General features: G+C 43.6%; 3 protein-coding genes across 3 annotated transcripts; 1 reads left to right on the top strand and 2 right to left on the bottom strand.

Moving 5' to 3' along the window:
- Positions 1 to 5834: 5834 nt before the first annotated feature.
- On the top strand, positions 5835 to 6440 carry C922_02587 (hypothetical protein; the record flags this gene model as incomplete). The annotated part of the gene is made up of 1 exon (XM_008818186.1): positions 5835 to 6440. One exon carries the CDS (start codon positions 5835 to 5837, stop codon positions 6438 to 6440), a length of 606 nt encoding a protein of 201 aa, XP_008816408.1.
- A 1095-nt stretch (positions 6441 to 7535) lies between these two features.
- Positions 7536 to 10000, bottom strand: C922_02586 (hypothetical protein; the record flags this gene model as incomplete). Its single annotated transcript, XM_008818185.1, has 4 exons — positions 7536 to 7696; positions 7853 to 8707; positions 9117 to 9483; positions 9581 to 10000. 4 exons carry the CDS (start codon positions 9998 to 10000, stop codon positions 7536 to 7538), a joined length of 1803 nt encoding a protein of 600 aa, XP_008816407.1.
- A 2127-nt stretch (positions 10001 to 12127) lies between these two features.
- Positions 12128 to 13638, bottom strand: C922_02585 (14-3-3 family protein; the record flags this gene model as incomplete). Its single annotated transcript, XM_008818184.1, has 4 exons — positions 12128 to 12156; positions 12299 to 12887; positions 13120 to 13205; positions 13554 to 13638. The coding sequence occupies 4 exons, from the start codon at positions 13636 to 13638 to the stop codon at positions 12128 to 12130; spliced, it is 789 nt and encodes a 262-aa protein (XP_008816406.1).
- Positions 13639 to 14682: the final 1044 nt, after the last annotated feature.

Raw genomic sequence — 14682 nt, 5'->3', positions numbered from 1 at the left:
TTTCGTTCTTTTTTTTTTTTTTTTTTTTTGTCTTTCTTCCGCAACCCCGCAGGCTGGAGTACAGTGGCCGGATCTCAGCTCACTGCATCCTCTTCTTCCCTTTCGACTGTTTTGAAATTTATATGCGTGTGTAAAAATTGTGAGCTTCATAAATTGTGTACTTCATAAAAATGGAAACCACAGAAGTTGCGAACTCCATCAATTTGGTCTCCGATAATGATGTTCACTTGGCGATTTCTTGCACAGCAGAGCGATGCTCTATGAGGCGCGGTTGGAAGTGCGGGGCGGGGAAATACGTACTCTGCTGAAATACGTATGGAGGGTTATGTAATGCTAACAATCTTTGCGAAGTTGGATGGAAAAAACCGACTTCCTTGCTTCTTATCCGTATCTTCGCAATTTCCGCAACATGCTAATGGATCCCACACAATTGTCGCCGCAGTCAAGGGGATGGTACACGTTCGTCCAATGATATCGTGAGCTATAAATCCACGCCGAAGTTCATAATTCGCATAATAAAGGAAGCATTCTTGTTTTTTTTATGTGTATACCTCTGTAGAACTAAAAGTATATAAACATATAGAAGTACACAGGAAGGGTGTGTATTGTGGTACGTACAATGTGTGTGCGTGCTTGCGCATGTGTAAATACGTGAAGGCACACAAAACACGCATACACACGTGCGTGTGCCCGTATTTTGTGAGCGCTTGGATTTTTTTTTTTCCAATTTGGCTGTTTTGTTCATACAAAAATGGGAAATTTTCTGACTTTTTTTTTTTTTTTTCTTTTGCTTCCTTTCTTTCGCTCTTAATTTTGGCTATCTTACATGTAGATAGCATAATCAATTGCGCGCTTCTCTCATTTGTACATTTTTATGCTATAAAATCCGGCTGGATACTTGTCCCTCTTCGTTCCGTCGCAGTGTTGCAGTGGCACATGTGAGTCTTGCTAGGAAAGCCTTACTGGCACTACACTAGCGCTCGCACGAGTGACTCAAAGCAGTAGCGACAAATCATAAAGGCTATTAAAGAAAAATCAAACGGTATAGGCGGGCATCCGAGGGAGGACGTGCCTTGGGCATCTACGCTGCTGTCACCTAGTTGTAAAAGGGGCAGGTGTCAAGATGTATCATCACGCGCAATGCCCAGGTGATGGTGCCGCGAAGCGGAGAGGCAACGACAGAGGGTAAGGTGGTAAACGTGATAAATGTGGCAAATGTGGTAAATGTGGCAAATGTGGTAAATGTGGCAAATGTGGTAAATGTGGCAAATGTGGTAAATGTGATAAACGTGGTAAATGTCGTAAATGCCGTAAATGTCGTAAATGTGGTAAACGTGGCAAACATGGCAAACGTCGTAAACGTGACAAACGTGGCAAACGACACAAATTCCAACGAGGCAATCAATTCAAATTTACCACAACTGCAGGGGCGCACTAACGCAACAGATTGGCTTCATATCACGGGGGGGGTGGATAAGTTAATTCGTCATATATATGCATAAGTACGTACCTATGTACTTGCGTGCTATTAAACCTATTTTGAGCTGCTTCAAATTCCTTCGCAAAGTGCAATTTGCATCTTACGAGTACCTGCACGGAGTGCACAAAGAAAAAGAAAAAAGAAGCGTTAGCGGCGAGCAGAGTTTTATCAAAGTTTTCTTTCGTAATGATGGGCTATACCAACAACGCAGGTTCAAAAGATATTCGCGCGTGCGTAGTAGTACGTGAATGCCATTAACAGGTGCATATAAACAACGTACACATGCTTAAAGCGTAAACGTACGTTTGCTTGTGGTACGAAAAAGCGAAAAAGGGTATGCGTGCGCAAGGGTCAGCTTAAGTGCGAACAGGCAAAGTGGGCATTCGCACGGGTAATAATATACACGTTTTTAGGTTCACGTGGGGATGATAATACGTATACAATGAGCGTAGTATAACATGGCTGCTTCGCCACGGCAGCGGGGATTTATTTGTCCCTGTGAACGTACGTACAAGTATATATGTAGTATTTTATTTATACGAATGTTAATGGACGTATATATATTATATATAATAAATACATAGTACTATCCCGTTCACGCGTTTATATATACAGAGGTGGGGGGGGAGAGGACTCTCATCACGTAGTGCATATATATAAAAATATAATATGTAATATATACAATATTTATACATTGGTACATACGCGGGCGCAAGTTTGTAATGTCAATGGGATGGCAGGCAAATCTCAGTTCGTGTTGAAAAGTTCGCACAGCTTGACGCGTTTTTTTTTTGTTTCTTTTTTTTGCTTTATTTTGTTGTTTACGTTTTTTTTTCTTCCCTTTCTTCCTTCTTCTTCCTTTTCTTCGTTTTTTTTTTTTTGAGTAATTTTTTTAATTTTGGTTGTCCCGATGGGCGGTGAACAAACCAAACCGTGTTTTGTTCACCTGGTTGTTCACCTCACAAGTTCAAAATTGCATATATTTTGTTTCGCTCGGCGCTATATTTGTACCTCGTACGTTTCTGTATTTATATTTACAATATATGTATACAGTACATGTGCGTCTGTAAATACGTCCGTCAGATGACGCGTCCCAAGCCGTTCCTCTGTTCACGCGCGGTTCACACCTTTACGCATGTTCGTTCGTGGGGGAAAGGAAATAAAGAAGTGGCCCCCGGAGTTATCCGTTTTTATATGCGACAAGAAGGGCAACACAGTTACATGTGAGAAATGAGTAAATCAGCACAGCATGTGCGAGGAGAACAGTTGGCCATTTTGTTACAACGCGGAGCGTGCCAGGTGTACATATATAATAACCCTCTTACATGTACATATAGCTGTGCGCGTACAACTACTTTTGCTGAACCAAATTATTGCATTGGACGCAAGGCCAACCATGCACACTGCGGCTCCTGTGCATTCATATTCCATCTGGCACATTCCGGTCCTGCCTCCCCTTCTTTTTTTTTTTTTTTTTTCCTGTTTCGCCCTGTTCACCAGATGTACTTGCAATTTTGTCAAAATAAGTTCCCTCGCCTGGTCTCCTTCATGGGCATTTGTGTACACGTGAAGACGTCTCCCGATGATCACTTGATAATTACGTGGACGTTCCTGCGTCATGTATACCTTTAGCGCAGTTCGCGGGACAAATAAGCACTCGCCATTATGCGAAGCGTATTTTAACTCGCAATGGGTTCTTTACCTCCCTCTGTCCCCATGCCAATTGTGACAAAAATGAACTGAAGAACAAAAGTGGGCGAACATATGAAAAGATACCCCGCTCTCCCATCGGAAAAGTATAACATGAGAATGCTGGCTTCTTAAGAGATGGGTTGCCAACCATTGCGTGTCAACAGATTCCCCCGCCCCCCTTAGTATTCATTATCCTGAGAGCTAGGCGGTTACCCTTTGTGCTTCTCTTCTCAGTGCCACCTCCTAACGCGAATTGTAAACTCCTTTCCTTTTTACGTATACTTGCCGTTCACAAGTTGAAGTGGAACGAGGGAAGAAGGCGAAAGCTCAGCGCCTGCCGTGCGTGTAACGCTGCTCGTATGCCGTGGACACAGGGCGCCAAATGGACGAGCTGATATATTCTCCCTTTCTCCGTACACCACAATGGCAAATCAAATCACCTTCGCCAATTCCTGTCGCCCCGTGAATTACTCACATCGACCTTATAACACCCATGTGTTAAAAGTGCACACACACAGGGCTGCACAAGTGAGGAGAAATGAACAGATCTGTACCCAAGGTGAGTTGTAATTTTTTTTTTTTTCCTGCCCTCCCTTATTGCTACACCTTCACAGTGTGAGGAACTATTTTATATGCACAGGTGAGTAACGCCTTTTAGTTTGTGCCCCCTTCTGTTTTCATCGCCAAGTGTGTGTATGGGAGCTATTCCCTATCTTCTCTGTTACCCTTTCCCCATGTTTTGTGTCCAGGGGAAGTACTTACCCAAAGGCGAAATTTATAAAGGCTGAATGGAGCTCTCCAATTAGGCGTACGCATACGTGTATGTGTGTCCGAGTCCATTTGTCTATCCTTTTAAAGGGCTTCCCAAACAGTCATCGGTCGCAGGCGCAAAGGGGGGCATTAACAACAGTGGAGAGAGAAACACGTAGTATATTGGCCATGGGAATTTCTCCAATTGTCAATACAGTAGGCTCATGTAAACAGGGTTAATCGTCTATCTTTTACCTTACCAGCTACGCAAAGGAAAAAAAAAAAAAAAAAAAAAAAAAACATCGTAGTGCCCCCTTTTAATCGCTTTTCCGTATGAACCGTTGAGGCGATTTGCACACCAATATGTAGTTAAGGCGAATGCCCAATTTAACGGTTTTGCTCTTACGGGCCAAGTGGGGCACGTGTGAAGTGTCATATAGATACATACCCTGGAATAACTTCTCCCTTGGAAGGAAGTTCGATTAAAGTGAAAGCAGTAGCGATAAGCTTATAAATCTTGTTCATTCTCTTCCTCCTCGATGAAGGGCGCGTTCGTCGAAAAAAAAAAAAAAAAGGAAATAAACGAGCTAACATTGGTAGTGGTCTCGCCCCCCCTCCTTTTGCGTATCTCACTCATGCATCATATGTATATCCACGTCCGTACTGGGTTCATTCGTATGCGCCTCACTCCTAAAGCTTCCCTATTTTATCATTTTCACAAATGGCCAGTGACCCGCTTTTGCACGAATTCGCGGCATTTACACGATGGCCCCCATTTTCTAAAGCCGTAAATGAGTTCGTCACGTGGGGAAGTCTTTGTACAAACGGGACTCTCCGAATAATCACACTTTGGAGTCCTATGTGGAAAAGAAAAGCAACCCTTGCATATACTATGCCACACAGGTTGAGAAGTAGAACACCCCTTGGGGGAGGGAGGGCGAACTGAACAAAGTAAGCAAAGTAAGCTATTCCAAACAATAAATGAGTGCCCCCTCAAAGTGAGGGAAGCAAGAAATGTTCATTATTGTCCAATCGAGGGGAAGTCTTTTTTTTTTTTTTCTGTTTTTTTTTTTGGACTTCGTTCCATTCGGCTTTCATGTCAACCGTAATGAGCGTAAAGCCATAAAAATATGTATGCGATTTGACTCATTTCGCCCAATCGTGGTGTATTCAAAATTGGTCATTCTGCCACCTTCTTTGATCGATGCGTCTCTACAGCTAAAAAGCGAAACTTGACTAAATGGAGGGAAGTTCCCCCCCCTCCTGTGGTTAAAAGAAACTTCCCCGTTGAAAGCGATCCCTGCCCTCCTTAGCGAACGTAAAAACGGGGACCACAATGTGGGGTGACAAAAATGGAAAAGCATCATGCAAAATGCAGAAGCGTAGCTGGTCCCAGCGTGGTTGACCCATTTTGGTGCTCGTTCAAAATTTCCATTATTCCGAGAAAGAAAAAAAAAAATACAAGAGATACGGGGTAATTCAAGTTCCCCCCTATGACATCCTTTTTTCTTTTTTTTTTTTTTTACGCAATAATGTAAATTCCGCACAAACGCAAAAAATTTATTCATCTTTTTTTCTAAAGGTACCTTTGAATTAGGTAAAGCGGGGATCCTCTCCTCTCCGGTTTTTTTCCCACGTGGTGCTTCTCCACTGATTTGTTCGCTGGTTCACCAAATTGGCTACGTAAACTCTTGCCGCCCCTTTCTGTTATGCCGTAAAAAGGGGGATAATAGCTTCCCCGCTCCGTAAGCCCATTAGCAGCGCCTTTGCAACCAGGTGACAGTAAAGATTTGTTCCTAACTGCATTGCAACCAGGACGAAAAACAGCAGGGACAAATGGTAAGCGCGGCGAATCCGGCAGCGTAGAGCTCCTTTTACACCTCCTTCTGTTGGCCAACCTACCCAAACCCTCATGCCATGCAACGCCCACTTTTTGCAGGGGAAGTTCAAGAAAACGCAAAAGGTACTTAAGCTGAAGAGGATCATCAACCCAAAAGACAGCAGGCTTCAACAGAACGGCCAAAAGGAAGTAAAAAAAAATATTCACAAAAATGACGAGAAGGTAAAACAAGTAACCCAGATAGATAGTAACCTATTTTTTAATTACAATGAAAATCTGAGTCCACCATATAATATAATCCTTGACACGAACTTTATAAACTCCAGCATACAATATAAGTTGGACATAATAAAAGGCTGCTCAGAATTGCTGTTAGCCAAATGCAATATCTACGTGACAGACTGCGTTGTGGCGGAAATGGAAAAACTTGGCCAGAGATTTTCCCTGGCCCTAAAAATACTAAAGGATCCAAGATATATCAGACTGACCTGCACCCATAAAGGGACTTATGCAGATGACTGCATTGTCAACCGGGTCACTGAAAGCCGCTGCTATATCATTGCAACCAACGATAGAGATTTGAAAATCAGGTTAAGAAAAATTCCGGGCGTTCCCATTTTATATGCCAAAAATTTTAAGTACAGAATTGAGAGGCTTCCGGATAATATAATGATATGACGAGAGGCGCCCAAGATTCGGATTTGTTTCCCACTCCCAATTAGGAGGGAACGCCTCCCCCCTCTTCCCAAGTGCATATTAACGCTCTGCCTGGGCATGTCCCCAGGCAGTTCACACTGAGCTGTGTGTAACACGCATGTATGCATGGAACATTATGCGTACGTATAACTGTCCCACTTTTTTTCGTTCACATAAACAATTTTTAATATTCGTTTAATCTGTTGCATTCATCCCCCCTTTTTTTACGTAAACAATCCAATTTGCCTCATAAACAGTCAAACCGTTTGAAGTTACCATCTGTGCTTGATGTAACAACACTGCGACGCAGCCATTTTATGGAAAATGTATTGCGCAGTTTGGGAAACTCACACGTGCCAGGTTGGGGGAATTCCCCCGAGTTTTTTTTTTATTTTTTTTTTTGTCTACTTCGGCTTAGAGTATGTACTTTTTGGCAGGGAAGAAAAAACAGATAGACGCTCTTAAAGATGGAGGAACTCACAAATTAGCGTCATACAAAGTGGGGGCACATAGTACAATTCGTACAAGCGTCCCGCCCTGTGACTCGAACGAAATGAGCCGCGTTAAGCGGGCCGCGTCAAATGGGTCGCCTCAGATTGCCCATCACAGCTAGCTAAAAAAAAAATATGAACCTTCAGGCAAAAAAACTACCTCGCAAGGCCTTTGCAGGTGAAAAAAAAAAAAAAAAAAAAAATTCACTCATTGATTGATTTCTTGATTAATGGCTAGCTAACCAATTGGCAGAACTGCTCACACGGACTTACCACCCGCGCGAAAGGAAAAGAAGCCCCATCTGCAGTATGCGACTCGTTGGGGATAATCGCTCGTGTGTTAGGGGGTGAAGCTGAAAGGAGCAAACCACCTGTCGAACCCTTGCATCCTTCGCGTGAAAGGTGGATTCTAAGCCGGATTTTAAGGTGTATTTTAAACGGCGTCTGGAGAGCTTATGTCGAGCTACTCATGTGGTCATATCTGAGTTTTATTTCCTTCACGTTTTCCTGAGAAGAAAAAAATTCGTTTCTTTTTTGAAGTTACAAAAATTTGGCGTATATTTTTATCATTTCAGCTTTCTTGCATTCACTTAGCAAAGCTCTCCCTTACGTCGACGAATGGTGGGGACATATCCGTTACAGTGTTGCGATACCTTAAGGCGTGAAGGCTTCCATCCCTCTTTTTTTCCGCAAACAGGTTGGCTCGAATATATGAACGACACCCAATGCTGTCGTTGGATATGGAGCCTGCGGGGAGTGGAAAATGGCGTCCGTGTGGCGCCGTGCACGTACGTATAAAAAACCTGTTTCCCCATCTTAGCATATACATGTCTGTATGAAGTCACGTATAAACCACGATAAGTACTTCCCCCGCCGCCTCATACACACTCAAGGCCCACTTACACTTATAGTCAAAGTAATTATGATCCCCAATGGTGAGGACATTTGCTATGAATGTCCCGGATCGGAATATGTTATAATTGCCAATGTACATATGGGCATCTGCGCAATTGATAATGGTTATGTTGTCCTCAAATAAGTTGTTGTTGCCGATGTAGATGTTCCCCTTCTGTGAGCTGATGTAGCAACCTGGAAATAAAATGTTGCCACTGCCTAGAGTGACGTTACTGTCTGGGGTGGCGAAGAGGTAGGAAAGTTTTGTTACGGCTTGAAGTACTACCTCATTTTCTGCACGGTCTTTTTTCTCTCTCGTTTTTTTCGGTGCATCACTTTTGTGTGGACTTTTAAATGGGTGAAATGGCTCCCCGTTGGTAGGACCCCTGCTAAAGCCTCTGCTAACCCCCCTGTAAAAACCGCCCATTAGCGCAAGCTGACGAATGTGCGTCTCCACATGATGGTTGAAGGTCCCCCTTCTTGCTTCCACCTCCTTGGTGTTCCTCATAAAGTAAAAAGAAATGATACGGTCCAGGAAAAACTTAAAAAAGCATTTTCTGATTCTTTTATTATATATAGAATTTTGATTTTGTCGGAGATTTTTTATCAATGTTTTATTTTCACAATATGTTAACTCTGTCCATATTTTTTTATTTTTATGTTTACTCATTTGGATAGTTATACACATTTTCCTATTTTTGTAGAATATTTTTTTCACTTTTTTTCCTGTCTTCTCTTTATGTCTGCTTATGAGTCTGTTGTGCACAATGGCAATCTTGAAGAAGTTGTTTACTTCCTTTTCGTCCATTCGACATCCTGTCGGTAGCGATCCGCGGGCTGGTTCCCCCCCCTTAACGTCCTTCTCTGAGCAGTTCAGGGGTGAAAGGGGACTCTCAATAGGTAATTGTAAAATGAGGGTGTGAAACGGACGGGAAAGAAAAAAAAAAAAAAAAAAAGCGGAAAAAGGGGGAGATACACTTTTTGTGTCCCCCCGTTGTTTATCCGCTTCGAAGAGAAGCTACCACCAAATGGATCCCTGTATATGTTCACACATCTTTTCCTCGTGCGTCATATATGCGAATTGACATCTTTTGGAGTGCGTACAAGTGACGTTAGCAGGTGTGTTGATGCTCACGTGGTTTATGTTGATGATGATCTATGCTGAGGCGCCCAGAGGGATTGCCTCCCCTGGAGCGCGTCTTACACGCAATCACCTTTTGCGACATTTCACACACTTGGTTTGTTCATTTGCAGATTTGTTTTCTCAACTTACCCAGGTTGATCATCTGTTCAGCAGTTTCTCCTAAGGAGGGATCCCTGCTCTGCAATGTTCCTCCGACTCCACTCAGGATAGCTTTGCCCCCGTTTCGCCCTTCCCTTTCTAACCGACCAATGGTATTCAAATAAGAACACAGGGGGGACGAATCTATGCTCATATGCGATTTGAACGTCTCGTAATTGCGTAGAAGATGGGGACGAGAAGAAATGGCGATGTCTTCTGCATCGGCAGATGGAGAATCATTGTTCGGTGTTGAGTACTCCTCCGCTTGATGAGGCAAAATCTGTGTTTCCTTGTTGGCACTCGTTCCGCTTGGTATCGACTTGAACTCTAAATGGGAATTTGAGTCTTCGCGTGAAGTCTGCGAGGAGTTGCCAGGCGGTGTGGCGGTGATATGGCAGCGATGTATCGAGGGATGTGACCGACCATGTGATCCTCAATGTGATCGGTGACGTTACCTGCGATGTCATCTCCGACGTGGAGTGCTCCCGAGAATGGGCACTGGAACGGTCCCATAAATCCGAGGAGCTTGTTTTCCTCCGGTTCGTGTTAAACGTCGTAAATATGTTGCTACCCCCGCGTGCCGTCACCCCTTCAGGTGTCAGTTTTTTAAATTTGTACACATATTCATTTAGCGATTTTACTCGCTTATACGGATTTAGCTGCTCACTCTTTATGGAGGTACACGAATCGTTTGTGGACGTTTTGGCTGAACCGCAACTCAAGAAGCTGTTGGATTGCTTTCCTACGCCGCTGGACGGTGGGGACACATTAGAAGCGTGTGCTGATCCCCCCATGGGGGAAGGCCTCTCTTTTTTCCCCATCCCTCTGGTACCCAGGTTTTGGGAAAACAGCTTCACCAATTTGTCGTTGCTCATTGTGGGAAGGCGTAACGGAGGGGTAGTGGAAAAAAGGCAAACAGGTCTGAAGTGGGAAGCAGCTCCGGCGTGGTAGCAAAATGGCGGCGAATAACCTGATGAACGGACAGAATAGCGGTGAACAACCTGCTGATCTGTCAACCTGAAGAATTAGAAAGGAAAAACTCAGAAAACAAATCAAGGTGGATATTTTAATCTCATGAGATGATTCCCATTTGCGTGTCAAACTAAAGAGGTCCTTTCCAGGGAATGAACTTGTGTCACACTGAGCACGGCGGTAGAATGAAAAAAAAAAAAAAGAACAACTTGGGAGGCATGTCCCCCACACATCCACAAATTCAGAAGGGACAAATACCTTAAGCCGAAGGGAGGATTGAACACTTAGACACGGGGAAAGATTCCATTAGGACATTTTTTCCTGCCTCGTATATGTAGGAACAGTTTCATGATAGGTGCGACTTTTTTATTTGGTCTTTTTCCCTTCACAAGTATTCGACCCTTGGATTGATGAAAACGAAACAAACGCGCGTAGGGAAAATTGCCCTCGCCTAGCCACCAGTTTAAGATAGAACCCTGTTGATGTAGCATATAAAGTGCTAGAAATGTGGGTGGCAATTTAAGCAACCAGAGTTGAACACCTTTTGGCATGAATTGGCTGCATATTCTTTACGACATGTGCACAGTTAGGAAGTGAGCAGGCTCCGTTGCTCCCAATGAGCGGCTTTTATTCTTTTTTTTCTGTTTTGTTCAAATGAGTCGTGCCGCCATACTTTCACCTGAACGGGTTATACATTTTACACCTGTTTCTAAGCCGTCCTACACACACATTTGCCGCTGAAACTTCCGTCTTACGTTTTGCCTTTTTTTCCGATGGGTCTACTATACTGCCTTTTACTTATTATTCTTATTTTTTCCTAATTTTTCTTTTTAATTATTTATTCTTCCTGGTAAAGAAAATAAATTCTATATATTGGATGAAAAAAAAAAATTTAGAAAAACAGATCTTTCATTAAATGAATATGTTAAGTGCTTGGCATGTAATAAAAAGGGGGAAAATAAAAAGGGGAAAATAAAAGGGGGAAAATAAAAGGGGGAAAATAAAAGGGGGAAAATAAAAGGGGGAAAATAAAAGGGGGAAAATAAAAGGGGGAAATAAAACTGGAATAAATAAAATATAATGGGTAAAATGGGATATATAAAAATATACTGGATATAATGTGGTGAAAAAATGTGGGTGGGTAAAAATGGCATTATAATTGAAAGTTAAAAGGGGGAATGCGTGAAGGCGATGGAAATTTTTTGGGTTTAAGACGTCGCTTCTCATTACTTGGTTCGTTATCTCTGATATGTGTTGCACAAGGGTGTAGGGGTACACACCTATGTGCGCGTGTTCGTGCATAAATATACATACGACTGGACACGTGCGATGGCATGTGTGGTCACATGTATGCACACGTTGCGTACGCGGCAGGCAGGCGTCGGCCTGCACATACGTGTGCATATGAACCGCATATGAGCTGCATATACACACGAATGGGCGCCACGTTCCGCCGCCGCCGCGCGCTCTCTCACACACACATGCACGTACACTTAAACATACACTTAAACATAAACATAAGCATAAGCATGAACACACGCACAGGGCACAGGCATCAGGGCACGAGGCGAAAACATATAGATAAGAAGGCACAAGCACATTCGCACGTGTATGTACACGTGGAGATGCACAGGCGTGCTCACTTATCCATACGCATACGCACGTGCGCTGACGTTATACGTTAACATCATCTTGCCACGCAGATTTACGTCCTTAAAATGAGTGCTTCGTCACGCGGATGATGAGAAAATATATGCACGTGCGTGTGAACACGGACGTGTACGCTAGCGCATGTACGTGTGTGGGTGTGTGTTCATATGTACAGGTGCATACATCGCGCTTTCACATTTGCATTCGCTTCTGCATTCATTTTTCATTCACTTTTGCAGTCATTTCGCTGGTGCAATTCCATGCGCATTTCTGGACTTCTGCTTCCTATCCATGACGCACTTCCTACGCGTACACACAGACACAAACACAAGCACAAAAACACACACACACGCACTCCTCAAACAGGGATGGTTCGCCATTTACTCGAGGCCTTCATCCTTCGATTTTTCTGCGGAAAAACAAAAAAAAAAAGTAGAAATTTTGGAAAAATCGAAAAATTAGCGAAATGGAAAAATTAACCCAATTAGCTAAAATGAACTAAACAGGTCAAACTGGCCAAACGGCCCAACTGACAACCGTCCCTTCCGTACCTTCTGTCTGGTCTCCCTGCAAGTCCGACGTCCATAAGGTTAAGTTGTCCCGCAGCAGCTGCATAATCAGCGTGGAATCCTTGTACGAGTCCTCGCTTACGTTGTCGAATTCGGTGATAGCATCGTCAAAGGCACGCTTGGCCATTTCACATGCCTGATGAGGCTGGTTTAAAATCTCATAAAAGAAAACTGAGTAATTCAATGCAAGGCCTAAACGTATGGGGTGCGTCGATGGAAGCTCATTCTCTGCAATGTCCGTTGCCTTCTGATAAGCTTCCTGAGCAAAGTTGGATGCTTCCTTTTTTCCTTCATCGCAGGAAAACTCGCTAATGTATCTGTAATAATCTCCCTTCATTTTGTAGTAAAACACCTTGCTTTCACTTTCGGACGTGTTTGGTATTAGCTTCTTAGTAAGCAAATTTAGGATGTCCTGGCATATGTTATTTAGCTCCTCTTCCACTTTCTTCCTGTACGTGGCCGCGATGTTCTTGTTGTGCACGTTTGCCTTGCTCATTTCTTTTTGCTCAACGCTTGAAATTATTCTCCATGAGGCTCTCCTCGCACCGACGGCATTTTTGTACGCAACGGACTGTAGGGGGGGCGAGGAGCATCCCGCATGATCGTTTCGGTTAGAAGGGGCACACTAGGGGGGATAGATACTAAGTGTCATGCACACTAGGTGTGATACACACTAAGCGAGGTGCGCATTAGACGGGGCACCACGCCTGCCCATGTTGGTGGCATCACCGCGCACACACGCAGAAGCCTTAGGGAATAAGAGGTGACAAGAGCCCCAGCGTAATGCCTCCCTTCTGACATACCAGCAGGTTCCTCTCTTCGACGGTCAACTCGTCCTTGTCGTTGTTCACGCACTGCTCAACTAGGGTTCTCATGGCATCGGCCATTTCTGCGGGGGGAAGGTGGAGGAATGGATGGACGAATGGCCGAATGGAGGAACGAAATCAATTCTGCACCGGACACACTACTCTTCCGTGCCCCACCCCCGCGAGTACACGCGGACCACTTCCACCCTTTGTGCCTTCGCTCAATCCACACATGCTTCGCACAATTGTCGTTACACATGGGGAGGTGATGAGGCAACTCACGGCGTAGTTACACAATTGGGGGCGGGGAATAGTGGCACGAATGCAGTCGCGCCCTTTAGACTACACGCCTTCGTGAGGCAGCACGTGCAGGAAAGGACTTTCCTCTATCACCTTGGCCGCCACACGCGCCAATACCTCTGCGCACTCACCGTCATATCTCTCCGCCTGCTCGGCCAACTTGGATCGGTAGGTACAGTCCGACCTAAGCTGCTTTAAATCTTCGGATGCTGCCATGGTTTTCTGAAAGTGGAGTTACGCGAAGGTTTGTTCGTCGGGGATAAGGCTTACGTCGGCTTGGGTGAAATATATGCACACGTGTTCGTGTTGACTTATTATGCAAGTTGACCAAGTGTGGAAAAACGAGGCAGAGCGAGCGGATGGGAAAAGAGCGGTGAAAAGGGCGTCAACGAAGGTGCCACGTCGATGTATGTGTGAAAAGGGGCATGTACATATATATAGCAGCGAGCGTTTGCTTGCGTTTTGTATTTTTATGCCTTCTCTTAGGAGCTTCCCTCTTTGTACATGAGATGTTTCTTTGTTTATTTTTTTGTTTTTTTTTTTTTTTTAAGTCCCTTCGCAAGCGTGAAAAATTGCAGATAAAAACAGAGAATGTACTTTTTTCCGTTTTTAATTTTATTTCTCAATCAAGTCTGCATGAAAAAAAAAAAACAAAAAAACATATCACAGAAAATGGGCGTAAAGTGAATTTATTACAAAAGGGTAAAAGGAATTAAAAAAAAAAAAAATTGTGAGCGATGAGATATATAATATTTATGATGATATATAATACATGTATACATTGTTGAAAAAAGGAAAGAGGGGGAAAAAAAAAAAAAAAATTAAATCACGAGAGGGGGCTTAACGAAATAAAAAAGTGAGCGTAATGGTACGCGGATGTCCGTGGGCTGGCAGTATGCGTGTACGGACGATGGGTGGAAGGGTGGAATGGTGGAAGTACGGAAGGATTGGAAATATGGATGAAAGGAATGATGCTTGATTGACGGAAATATAGATTGAAGGAAGGATGGAAGTATTGATGGAAGTACTGATGGAAAGACGTATGGGATGGAAGATTGAATGGATGGCATGTACCATAGGGATGCTGCACAGAGAAGTACCAATACGCATAATGTCATATGTATTTTTTCATATGCCCGCGACGCATATATATAATATTATGTATTTGCACATACGTACATATTTATGTGCACGTGACCTTGCTGCGCGACCTGTGGGACAAAAGGGTGAACGGTGATAATGATAATGAGATGCTTCGGG

This window comes from Plasmodium inui (assembly GCF_000524495.1).
Source record: "Plasmodium inui San Antonio 1 unplaced genomic scaffold supercont1.9, whole genome shotgun sequence".
NCBI classification, from domain to species: domain Eukaryota; phylum Apicomplexa; class Aconoidasida; order Haemosporida; family Plasmodiidae; genus Plasmodium; species Plasmodium inui.
The sequence above is the reverse complement of the archived record's forward strand: the minus strand, read 5'-3'. Positions and strand labels throughout refer to the sequence as shown.